This window comes from Symphalangus syndactylus, chromosome 13 (assembly GCF_028878055.3).
Source record: "Symphalangus syndactylus isolate Jambi chromosome 13, NHGRI_mSymSyn1-v2.1_pri, whole genome shotgun sequence".
In the NCBI taxonomy this organism is placed as follows: domain Eukaryota; kingdom Metazoa; phylum Chordata; class Mammalia; order Primates; family Hylobatidae; genus Symphalangus; species Symphalangus syndactylus.
In genome coordinates, this window is record NC_072435.2 from 126,129,731 (window position 1) to 126,142,726 (window position 12,996).

At 54.3% G+C, this 12,996-nt stretch overlaps 1 protein-coding gene across 18 annotated transcripts in view; it reads right to left on the minus strand.

Annotated features, from left to right (window-relative positions):
• Window positions 1-12,996, minus strand: part of RIMBP2 (RIMS binding protein 2) — a 400,662-nt gene that overhangs the window by 54,790 nt on the left and 332,876 nt on the right. For all 18 annotated transcript variants that reach the window (XM_063615237.1, XM_063615236.1, XM_063615234.1 and 15 more), the window contains 4 exons: window positions 12,607-12,811; window positions 7,241-7,386; window positions 6,052-6,128; window positions 1,076-1,185 (listed from right to left, as the gene is read on the minus strand). In XM_063615237.1, coding sequence (XP_063471307.1) covers window positions 1,076-1,185; window positions 6,052-6,128; window positions 7,241-7,386; window positions 12,607-12,811 — 538 coding nt within the window. The remainder of the gene's footprint in view (window positions 1-1,075; window positions 1,186-6,051; window positions 6,129-7,240; window positions 7,387-12,606; window positions 12,812-12,996) is intronic.

Below are 12,996 nucleotides of genomic sequence, written 5' to 3' on the forward strand. Positions count from 1 at the left end.
AGTTCCAGAGATTTCCACACAGGTTTTCTGGCAGCTGCCTTGGGCACATATTTCTGTGCTTATGTGAAAATCAACAATGATAATGTGGACTTATGGGAAGAATTCAAACTGCTTTGCTACCAACTATGGTGAGAGTTCTTGGCTGGACCATCCAGAACCAAGAAGAGCTGGTGAGTGAGTGGTGAGCGAGGCAGCTCACTTGTTGGGCTCCTGCACGTGGGCACCTCTAGAGGTGACCCGACCTCACCCCAAGTAAACACCCAGGAAAGGCAGCCGGGGCTTCCATCAGCTCTGAGAAAACAGCATGAGGTCACGAAAGAGAAACCTGCTAGCTTAGCAAGCAAGATCCCTTCTGCTCAGGGGGAAGAGGAGGAAACCAAGGCCACGCTATTAGTCCAGGGCAGTTGAAACATGGAGGGAATTAGGGAATCAAATCCTTTAGAATGTTGATTTATGGGCTGCTGGTGCTGTGACATGTTTATTCTCAAGCTAAAAAGGCAACAAAAGGCGGGGCGTTTCAGATGATTTCAAATTTGGAGAGGAGACCTCGAGGGAATGAGCAGGGGTGACCTGGGGCCACCCCCTAAGTTGACAACAGTGCCTCAAAGTCAAGGAGATGGATGGCCTTCCGCAGGTGCCAAGAGCCACCTTCCCGTGAGGTCACCTGGAGCAGAACGAAGCTCTGCCAGAGAGGGTGCCTCTGGGAGACCCCAAGGATGCTGAAAGACAAGAGCAGGAGAGACCTTTTTGGAAGCAGAGGGTCTGTCAGCCCCGTGTGTCTGCAAATAGCTGCCGAAAGCTCTGCAGAGATTAGTGGAAAACATCTACCATGTGTCAGAGGTCAGCTTGGAGCTGAACACTGGAAACCCCACTCAGGTTTCTTTCCAGTCATCAAAGGGGAGAAACCTGGTAACTATGGAGTGGGGAAAGGTCAGACTGGGGAAGGGTCAGAGCAGAGGGCTGGGCAGCTGGAGGATGTTGGGAGCCCTGCCCATCTATGAGGCCCCTGGATAAGGTGGTCTGCGGGGTGGACCGGCCCAGCCTACGTCCGCCACAGCCATGTTCCAACAGAGACCTTCATAGAACCCATCCTCATCCATGTCTCCATAGACGTAGAGGTATTTTCCCGCCGTGAGGGGCAGCTCAGCTTCGGGGTTCTCGTTCGGTCCATCGAAGGGGTTGTAACTGCAGAGAAAACACAGTTCCTTCGTTAGAGGCTCTGGAGGACACAGCCCGCGCCCCTGTCCCTGCAGAACGCCAGACGGGCACATGGCTTCTCTCCCACTCCTAGGGAATTACAAACCCACGTGATCGTTTGGGGCTGATGAGTTCTCCGTACACTGGAAATTCAGGCCACTGCCAGCTCACACACACAGATTTAAAGTAAAAATGCAATTCTGAAATGAAGTTATGTGCTCAGAACTATTTGCATCAGATAACAGGTTTATGATTCTGACATTCTATTCACACTTATCTCTTCTGCCGTAACTATACATCTCCAAATTAACAAGCAAATGTGAAGAAAATTAACGCTATAATCTTTCAATAATATAATCTAGTGAAAACAGAATCATATACACTATTTAGCAATCTTTTTATTCTTTCACCTTGCAAGATAGCATCCTATACTTCTACCTCATGAAATATTATCATCATATTCTTTTTAATGGGTGTAGAGTATTCCACTGAACATATTAACATACTTTATTTAACCAGTTTCCTAATGTTGGGCATTGAGGTTTCTTCTAACTTTTGGCTAATATAATTAGTATTGTATTATATATTCTTATAAACATATTTTTGCACACTTCCACAATTTCTTCCTAATGATAAATCCTAGGAAATATATTTGTTTGGTCAAAGGCACCTACATTTTTAAGGTCTTGGGTGTGGACAGTCAAAATGCTCAGAAAAACAGATGCATGATTTTACCCTCCCCCACCACACCCCCAGGAATATAAGAGTATCCATATTCTCCAGTCCTCAACATATTGGGATTAATAATTTTCAAAGCTGTGTCCAACTTGGAAAATCAAACACATGAAACAAATTCAGATGAATTGGGGATTTTCTAAATAAAAGGCAAATTAAAATAACAGTGAAGAACTCATTAAAAAATGAAAATAACATTAGAGTTGGAGAAGAGACCCAGGCACTGTAATATCATAATTATGATATAGAAATGATTTGCGCATCAGTGGCACTATGCAGTTTACAAACATTTTTACACACGTTTTATTTGATGGCCATTAAATCTTAGGAAAAGAGAGAAGATAAGGTCCCCAGTCTCAATGGCTAAGTGAGGTCAGGCAACATGCCCAAAGTCACAAGCTTATGAGGTGGTGGAAGGGGAACCAGAGCTGAGACCTCTTGACCCGTCCTGCACAGTTTTAACCATACCAGGTTACGTGGCCCCTCATGGTCAGGGTGCAGAGGTCCAGGAACCCAATCCAAGAGGCTGACAGCAGCCAGCAGGTCAGCCCAGAGGGCTGTGCACCAGGAACTGACAGGGGTGAACCTCTAACACAAAGCTCAGCGGTGGAACGGGACAAGAGTTCTGGAAGAAGGAACAGTGAGTGCCAAGGCCCAGAGGCAGGAAGGAGAGAGATGAGGTTGGCAGGGACCAGACTGGTTATAACCTGATCTCACAAGCTGTGGGATGTCATGAAAGAGTTTGAAGCCAGGGAGTGACAGGATCATGTTTGCATTTTACAAAGAGACCTCTTGGGCGCTGTGTGGATGGACTTGGTGGAGGAGTTCCAGCAAAGGAATTTGGTCGGGGAGCGACTTAGGAGGCTGTGGAAATGCGGGTTGCCTGGGTGCAGGGAGGAGGGACTGAGGTGCAGGAGGACCCTCGGCTTTCTGGCCTCAGGGCGAGCAGGAGGGGACACAAGTCATTGAGAGGGGTCTTCAGGGGGATCTGCAGAGGGTCTGGATTTGTAGATGGCCGAGACACAGAAGCTGGCAGAGTGTTCTCAGAGGAGGAGGAGGGAGCGAGAGGAACAGGAGCCCCCAGGCTACGCCTTCAGGAGTGCCCACACCTGACACTCAGGAAGAGAAGCTTCCCCAGGGAGCAGGTAGGGAAGACGCACCCTGAGAGCTCAAGAGGGAAGCCTCGGAGGCCAAGAGGGAAGATGCACGCAGAGAAGGGTGGAAGAAGGTCCCCGGCTGGTGAGGGCACGGAGAAGAAGTGGGAGATCCTACGACTGTCGTGACAACCTCGTGGGTGCTCCTGCATGTGGGCCCTGGAGGCCACCCAACCTCGTGGGTGCTCAGGGCAGACGCTGCCATGTACTGCATGGATGCAGCCATGGGACACGTTGGGAATGGGGACTCAACAGAGACAGAGGTAAGTTAGGGGTCACTCAGCGTTGGAGGTGGGGGAGGAGGGACGGGTGATCACTGCTGGGAATGGGTTCTTGGGGGGCGATGGGAGCCCTCTACATGTGGCCGTGGCATCTGTGAGCACAGCAGTGGCCCTGGGCGGCACACTGCAAATGGGTGAACTGTGCAGTGAGGACCATCTCTCCGACAGCTGGCGAAAGGAAGGATGGTGATGAATGTGTCAGCCTCACCCTGGACCTTGGGTGCGAAGGCCCCAGGATCCCTCAGCCAGGTGTTCCCCGCGGCGAAGGCTGCACCCGATGGAAGGGAGGAGACATGGACACAGAGGCAGCCCCTGCATGGAGGGCGGGGAGAGGCCGCTAGGCACCCAGAGTGAGCGCCCAGCTGAGCAAGAGGCTTTCAGTTTGCAGAAATGTCTAAGCAGGTTGCTGAATAATGACAGCAAGAGGAGACACTGATTAGACCCGGGGCAGAAAACACAACCCCCTCCCTACATCTACCTGCAAAGCCGTCTCTCAGGGGCTCTGAGGGCTTTCAGAAAACTCAGAAACAGCTCCCTCCGGGACCAGCACTATATGCCCCTCACAATTTGACTTGGTTTCAGGGAGGGTAGGTGGTTAAAAAAAAAAAAAGGCATAAATCCATCATCAGTAAAATAGGAATACCACTGAAAGAGTGAGATAAGGAGAATGTGCGTGGGCTGTGGCTGGTGATGGCCACGGGAGAGGCGGATGTGCTGGCTCGTCACGCCCCCTGCTTCTGGGGCCGCACCAGCCATGCGTCAGTCCTCGGGGGACATTAGCTCTAGAACAGCTCCCCTGGAATAAGCCATGCCCTCTCCATAGAAGTGGCAGGAATGCGAGCCCAGTGGCCCTCTGAGGTTGGCCGTCATAGGTCGCATGTGGCAGCCTCGCTGGACCAGGCTCGTGATTGGGAAGGAAGGCGTCTGTGGCACACCAGGCCCCTGCTTGGCTGGGAAGCCACCTCAGCGTGGGCCAGGCTCAGAGGACACCAGCCCAGCACTGCCCCTGTGCAGACATTGAGGCTTCCATGAATGGCTGTGCCTGGGCCTGCTCCACACAGCAAGAACGGGACTGAGGGAGCCAGGAGTGGGACTGGGTCTTCATCCTGGCCCCGCCAACTGTGGCCCTGTGCGTCTGCATCCAATAGCCTCTCAGTGCTGTGATGCTGTCCTCCAGCACGGTGACAGATGAGCGGATGGTGGGCCTGCCCCCATCTGGGTGCAGCCAGCATTCACATCTGCCTGGGCTGGATTCTAACTGGGGAGCCCACAGCCCAGGGGCAGCTACCCCAGTGCTTCTGCTACCTGAACCTTGGAAATGAGTTTGCATCGGTGGAATTGGTGTGTTACCAACGAGCGGAATGTGATCCACTGATCCTCTTAATGGTGTTAGAAACAGCTCTTGCTGGAGAAAGCAAAAGGTATTCAAGGTGTATGGACTGGCTTAAATCGAGAGTCACCTCCTTTGCATGAACAGAGTTTAAGGATCTAGTGAGGGTGGCATCTACACTGAAGCTTGGTCCCTAAACAGATCACAGGGGACTCTGGCTGCCCGATGCCAGTTGAAGGGCAGGGATATCTGCCTCTGAAATACCGTCAGGTCAGCCTCAGGCCAAGCGTGCACTCAGAGCTGTTGGAGCATCTGTGAGACAAAAGGCTGGGTCTTCACGAGTGCGAAGAAATGGGGGTGAACTGCTGTGTCTTGGGCCTGCTGCCCCTGGCTGATGAATTCCCAAATGTCCGCTTGTGGGCAGAGTTGGCTGCAGCTTGCTTTCCTTACGATCAGGTAGTGCAGTCCTGGGGGACCTCTCATCCTCGTCCACGTCCGCCTCTGCGGAGGCTCCCGTGGAGGACCTGAGAGGTGTGTGCGGGACAAAACTGGCTCTCATGACTCCTCAGCAAGCACAAACACTGAAGGCCCCTGCAAGGGAAGCCCACTCAGCGGCTGTCATCGCAGCGAGATGCAGCCTGCAGCGCCCAGCAGAGGGTGAGGAAGCAGGAGAGCAAGGTGCTGGACGCACCCCTCTTTCACTCTCACCGGTGGGGGATCGGGGCTCTGGACACGTTCCCTCTCACTCTCGGTGGTGGGATGTCCCCTGGAAAGACGCAGTCATGGCCAAACCCCTGCACCTGTGAATGGGACCTTATTTGGAAACAGTCTGCAAATGTGACGGAGTTAGGTCACACTGCAGCGGGGCAGATTCCAACCCAGGGACGGGTATCCTTAAAGGAAGAGGGGAGAACACACAAAGACAGGGAGGGCGAGGCGGCCAGGCAGGACGGAGGATGGAGGCAGAGACTGGAGCCACGCAGCTACAAACCAGGGCCGCCTGGGCTCCCGGCAGCCAGAAGAGGCAAGAAGGACCCCTTCCTTGGAGCCCTCAGAGGGCGAGACCCTGCCGATACCCCCATCTCAGACTTCTGCCTCCAGAGTTGGGAGAGGAGAAACCTGTAGTTTTAGGCCACCAGGTTTGTGACCTGCTGTCATAGCAGCCCTGGGAGACTTGCGTGCCACCCAAACTCTCTCCACCGAACCCTGCTCAGCCTCCAGGCCAGGCTGAAATCCCACCTTCTCCTTGTGCCCTGGGAGAAGGGAACTTCTCAGCCCCTAGAGTGTTCCCAGATCCAACATCTCATCTGCCCCACTCACAGGGGCTGGGTGGATGCGGAGGGGCCACACTTACCTATAGCGGGCAACACAGAGGTGGACCTTCCCCGAGTATCTCTGCTTGGAGGTATTGGAATTCCGTTCATTCTCCATCTGTGAAAAAGGCAATGGGTGTGCGGGTTATTGAAGCTGGAGGTGTCCCACCCCATTCCTGTGGCACACGGGAAAGCTCCTCGCAGCTTCCTGGGCCCCAGGAGGGACGGCCTGAGACTGTGGCACTCCCAGGAGGCACTGCCACCCACACCCCCACATACGAGCTTGGAAAGGAAGGTGGTCCCTCGGTGTGGACCCCTTATCACATAGGCCCCCTCTGTGTTTGTAGAGAACCCAGTCCCCAAACAGGAAGGTAAGGCTCGAAGACAGGGCCTTCTCCCAAAAGAATTCAGGGTGTGAGACACTCAGGGCGCCAGGCCCTGTGGCGTCTGTGGAAGACACAGAGGTGCATGCTGCTTTGGGCACTTGGTCCTCCAGGGGCTCAATCTACGGAAGAGGCCCCCCACTACCGTGTGACATGCCCAGCGCCTCAGGAGGACAACATGGGGAGGTGGTGGGAGCCGCCATGTCCCCTCAGCCCCCACCCTCTCTTCCTGTCTCGGAGTTTGTGGAGTGTGGGGACTCCGCCCAGTGTCTCCTCCAGCAATCCCGGGAGTCAGCGGCGTGGCCTTTTCTCATAGGGGTGGGGGTGAAATTGAGCAGTATATGCACGACCCCCACAGTGATCCCACTCTTGCTCCCCCTAGCGCATTCCCCACACAAGCTGGAACAGTCTTTAAGCAGGAATTAGACCACATCACCCCCCTGCCTTAACAACGTTCAATGGCTTCACCTCGGACTCAGACAAAAAGCCAAGCGCTGTCCTCTGCCCTGGCCTCAGCTCGTCCCTGCCCACGCCCCCTCTCCAGCCACACCAGCCCCTTCCCATCAATGCCACAGGACAAGATGCACAGGACCCCTCCCCAGCCTCCATAGGCCCCTCCCGGCCAGCTCTGCGTCAACGGCCTCGCTGCGTCATCCTCGCACCCCTCGACGGGATTTGCTTTTCTAAACGCTGCCTTGCCAGTGTTCTCCTCTGCTCCCCCTTAGAACAGGGACCTTGCCTGTGTTCACAGAGGGGCCCCCACATCCCAGCACATAGTAGGGCCAACGTCCACACCAGACACACACGGCACAGGCAGGCCCGGCGGCCCCTGCGGGGCGGGACTCACGTCTGACTCAGATCTGCATCTTGGGCTACCGGATCTTGACAGGAAGGTGGGCTTGGTGGACAGAGGCTCCCGCCTGTCACTGGGCTGCGGAAGGGGCCGGATATATTCACCAATCGCAGAGCCGCCTCCAATAGCGCTCTCCTGACCTGGCCACGAACATTAAAACAAGTTGAAACAAATATACAAATAACATTGTCAAAGCGCATTGGTCATGTGCCTACCCAGGGTGCCTTTCCCCTCTTTGACAACAGCCGCTGATTTTCATTTTGGGGTCCACCCGTCTCCTGCTCGCCATCTACGTAGGCTGGCATGACGCCACCCTCAGCTCTGGGCCCATCCAGCTGGCAGAGCCACCCTGGCGGTAACGCTTGTTTGGGAGCTGAGGACGAGGATGGGATCAGGCAGAGGGAACTAAAGGAGAGTTGACAGCAAACAGGCTGCTCCTTTCCTTGGCTTAAAATTGAGCAGCTGTGAAGCTCAGGGAGGCCGCAAACCTCCTGCACATGCAAGAGGAGCGCTCCCGTGAGGATGGCACCTGCTCACAGCGAGACTGAGAAAGTGGATCCCGGCAATGGGCTTGCAGCCCCTGGTTCAAGATGTCCCTGAAGCCACGTCCTGGCTCTTCATCTACTCCAGGTGACAGACAGACTCCTTTTTGCTCACACCAGTTTAGGTTGGCTTTGCTGTCACTTATGACCCTGAGTCCTAACTGGCCAAAGGGGTGGGTTTGTGACTAAAAAAATACTCTTGACGAGAGATTTGCAAGGACTGAAATAGTTCTCATCCCGTCCTATCCTCCTGGGGTCTCAGGGGCTGCTGAGCCCTGTCCTGGTCGCCTGGAAGGGAGCATTGAGCACCGTGGCTAATGCTGGCCTGGGTGTCAGACGACAGCGCGGCACTTTAACCAGGATCCAGGTGTGAAACACAATGAGGCTGCTTCCTTCCCAAGCTCTCCGGTGCTAGGAATGATGACACCTCCTCCTTGGGGTCCTCGGTCCCTCTGTAACTGTCACATCATGACAGTCACCTCACTGATGAATATGAATTGCTGAGTCCAAATCAGGAAGTATAAAATGATTTAAAAAACCATGAGGAATGTTCCAATAATGGCTGCCCTGGGAGCCGCCCCTGGCAGGCCCCACAACTTCAGGCTGGAGTGAACAGCAGGACAGCGCCACCACGGCAGGGAACTGGAGCTGGGGCAGCCCTGCCCTGGGGTCCCCTGTGAGAACATCCGATCCTGGAGGGCAGAACCTTGTCGTATTCACTATAACATGGCTCGGCGTGCAGCAGGTGCAAAGTGAATATCGAACGATTCAGCTCCCAGAAGCCTCGGAAACCCAGCCGAGATCGGAGCCTGCCGCAGGCTCCTCCACTTCCGACCAGCCAAGAGCAGAGCCTGCCGCAGGCTCCTCCACTTCCGACTGGCATTACTGCCTCTCCTCTGCTCCCAGCCACAAGAGTCACCTGGGCCAGTGAACCTTGAGGGGAGTGGCAGGCTCCACTTGTGGGCAAAAGCCACTTTTCCTCCCCACACAGTGGCCAGGGAACTTTCCAGAGAGGAAACACTGTCCTCCAGTGTTCCAAGACCTGGGGGGCTGCGTGTGACTGCAGCAGAACTTAGCCCTTCCTGCCTGACACCGCTGCCACGGTGAACAGCAGGGGACGGCACAGCTGATGAAGGTGATATGAATAGAGCAGTCACCTTGGATTCACACTTAATTTATCCAAACCCAACTCTCTAGGGAAAAATAACGTAATCCCCATGGCAGCTTTTACCTGCCATTGTGCCTGAGAAGACAAGGTGAGATTAGAAACAAAATATGCAGCGCCTTCAAGTGGGGCTGGTTCCCGCGGGCCCGTCGAGATGCAAACACCGCACTCCGTCATGATGGGAATGCTTCAAAATACGTATGTTCTAGAAAAATATGGCTCAAAAAAATGTTGATTCAAAAAACCCAGCTCCCATACTGGAGGGAAAACTGGCTGTGCCAGGGATAGGAGAGGCCACGCCTCTCCCCAACACACTCCTTCCTAGGAGGTTGCCAGGGACAGTGTGGTCCATGGGCAACGCCTGCCTCACATACTGACTGTAGAGCCTCACTCTGTGTCACAGCTGCCTCCCCATACAGGGCGCAAGTCCCTTTGTGGCCTGCCTCAGCCACGGGCCAGAGGAGCCCTGGGTGAAAGCGCAGGTGAGTGGCGGGTGGCAGCACATCCACCCGGGACTCCCTCTCTGTCTTGCGGCCAGCCCTGCACCCTCCACCATCCTCTCTCTCGGGTCAGTGTGGGAAGAAGATCTGCGGCAGATAAACGGGTAAAAAATACGGATATGAACACGATGGGATGTTATCCTGCCTCAGGAAAGGAGGATACCCGGCCCTTTGTGACAACACGATGCACCTGGAGGACTCTCTGCTATGTGGAACAACCCAGGCACAGAGAGACAAACATGGCACGGACGGCCCCCACTCACATGCGAAACCTCAACAAGGCCAACTCACAGAAGCAGAGAACAGAACAGTGGTTACCAGGGGCCAGGCCGGGGGCTGTTGGTTGAAGGGCACAAGATGAATACACTCTGGGGATCTCCTGCACAGAAACATGAATACAGCTAAAATGCCAGATTGTAGGTCAGGGCGGTGGCTCACGCCTGTAATCCCAGCACTTTGGGAGGCCGAGGCAGGTGGACCACCTGAGGTCAGGAGTTTAAGACCAGCCTGGCCAACATGGTGAAACCCTATCTCTACTAAAAATACAAAAATTAGCCAGGCGTGGTGGCGGGCACCTGTAATTCCAGCTACTTGGGAGGCTGAGGCAGGAGAATCGCTTGAACCTGGGAGGCAGGGGGTTGTAGTGAGCCGAGATCACACCATTGCACTCCAGCCTGGGCAACAGAGCAAGATTCCATTGCAAAAAAAAAAAAAAAAGAACGCTGGATTATAGACTTGAAGTTTGCCAAGGAGGCTCATCTTAAGGGTTTTCACCATGAAAAGAAAAGGCAACCACGTAAGGACGTGGATAGGACGTGGTATGTTAATTAGCTTGGCCGTGGTGATTATTTCACAATTGATTTATGTTACATCAGATCAAGTTGTACACCTTAAACACCTATGATTTCTAATTATCCACTATACCTCACAGTTGGAAAAAATGTAGCAAAATAAGTAAACACAGAGGAGGAAAATGCACAAAAATAAGTAAACGCATTCAGAGAGTGGGGAAAGAAAGAATAAAACAAGAGCAGACCCTAAGCAGAGGCCTGGAAGAGGGGCCTTCGCTGCCTGCAGGGAGGAGTGTCCTGGTGGGATCGGGGTGGTGCAGGGCAGCTCTCTGTCGGCGCTGGTGTCCGCTGCCGCCATAAGCTACATGCACTGTGAGGAGAGTGCCAGGGCAATACCAGGGGAGACGGGCATGGGCCATGCCAGGGGGCCCCTGGTGGGTGAGGAAACTGATTAAATGAGCTGGGTTCATTAGGAAGGTGCGTCTTCCAGACGGTTATTAAACAGAAGCTGTGATGCAAACCTTCTTCTCTGCCAGGCGGCCCTGGCTTAGTAAAGGCGCGGTACTGCTTTGTTTTTCTGGTTTTACGCAGTGTGCATTTTCCATCGTGGTTAATCAGATTCCTTTTTCCACGCTGGCCAATCCCTGTTCCCGCCTCCCTGACCCGGGAGCTTTGCAGCGGGTTCCACATTCACATGCTGTGAGCCTCGGGCTCACCGGGCAGGCCTGGGACTGCTGTTTTCAGAAGGGCCAGCTTGCAAGGTGGGTCACTGGCTGGTGTCTGGAACTCAGCTTCTGAAATGTCCCCTACACTGGACGGAAACGTCCCCTGACTGATAAAGGCAGGCCTGGCTTGTGCACACCACACAGCTCTCACTCAACACCTGCTTTCCTTCCGGGAGTCTGGAGCTTCATGGGCACGGTGCCCGCGCAAGCAGCCCCCAGGAGGGTCTCAGTGGGTTTCCCAGAGCAGAAGCCGTGCATTTCTTGTCGCATGGAGCCGGGCTCTGTGTGGCCCTTCGCGGGAGGGAGAGAGAGAACGTGGAGACACGTGCATTCTGTTTTCCCCTGGGAAGAACGGAAACCAGCTTGTTTTCCTCCACCCTTCAGGTTTCACAGCTCAAATGTGGTTTCTTGGCAGCTGCCTTCCAGGACCATCTAGAAGAGCCCAAGTCACCGTCCACCTCGTCACCTGGTCTGCATGCAGCGTCTGGATCAGAGGCTCCCCATGTATCGTCTGCCCACCAGCAGGAGCTCCGCACGGGGCCCTGTCTGTCTCTCAATATCGCAACCTGGGCAGGGCATGCAGCCCAGGTGTCGTGAGTGCCTGGAGATGAGCGGCAGAGTGCTCGCACCCTGGTCCCTGCCCGCTGGCCTTCCACAGCCATGGCCACTTACCCCGCCCAGCATTCTCTCTGATGCATGGACCAAAAGGGAAGGGCGTGGGAAGGCGTGGGATGAGGAGAGAGGCAGGAGAATGTTTTTTAGCAAGACACAAGTGGCATCTCCTTATTTTAATGATAAAAAGCACCCAAGGTACTTATATATTCTGATAAGAACTAGGGAAAATTTGCAAATTATCTTTTTTATGGAATTCCAAAGTGAGGTTCAGATGCTCATCTCCCCTAATTTTTTTTAAACCAACTTCTTAAACAGGTGGGTAGACCTAGCCATGAAACCTGTCTAACCTCTGCATCCCACTTGACCTTCAGCCAGGACATTACACCTCCACCGAGGTCTGATTAAAGGACACCCGTGATTGCTCTGCCTGCGACCAAGACTAAACCCCCCAGCACACACACAGGGGGCTTCTCCCCACCAGGCCTCTAAGCAGGACTGTGACGGGCGAGGGCTCATGTTCACCACTGCCTTTGCTGGAATAGGGGTTCCAAGCACATCGCAGCATCACCAACAGGTTACTGAGATGAGAAGGAAGGAAACACAACGAACACAAAGAAACAAGCTTCACAGAGCGTTGGAGTTCCCAGCCAAGAAATCCTCGTGGAGTCGTCGCCAGTGTAGACGCTGCAGCCGGACTCCTGGGTTCAAATCCCAGACTGAGCCTTCATCAGCATCTGTGTGACCCACACTAGTGCCTTGGTTTTCCTCGCCTGTAAAATGGGCCTATTTTACAGGTGAGAAAATGTGTGGGTCCCACATTTGTGGATGCCTGTGAGGTGCTGAGTGCACCGTGTGCCCCCATGGCTGTGAGCAGCCCTGTTCTCATCCTTCCCACTGCGGTGGCGGGTCCCTGTACCCTCTGCCAGGTGTCACCAAATCGACTTCATCTGTGCACACCCTCGCAGGCGGCCAACGGCCATTCTCTCCCCACCACAGCCAAGGCGGAAGGTCCAGGCACTTACCTTTGCCGAGGGAGGTGGCTAGGCCATTCACGAACTGCGGGAAAGGTTTGCCGGGGGCCGTGGAGACGTCCAGGGGGGCCACCGCGCTGCCACCCAGCAGGTCAATCTTCCCAGTGTGCTGCCGGAACTTCTCCAGGTCCCGGGACAGCAGGTTGAACTGCTCACTTTGAGTCCGACATTTCTCTTCCAGCTCTCGAACCTTGGACTGCACGGCAGAGGCAGGACCGGGGTCAGCGGAGGCATTTGGTGGTGGAAATGTGTGTGCGCCTGTTCACGTGTTGTATGTGTGCACACATGCACGTGTGCACACACATACGTGTCTGAAAATGCATATGTGGTGACAGTGTGTGCATGTGCATATGAGCATGTATCGTGTGTGCACGTGTCTGT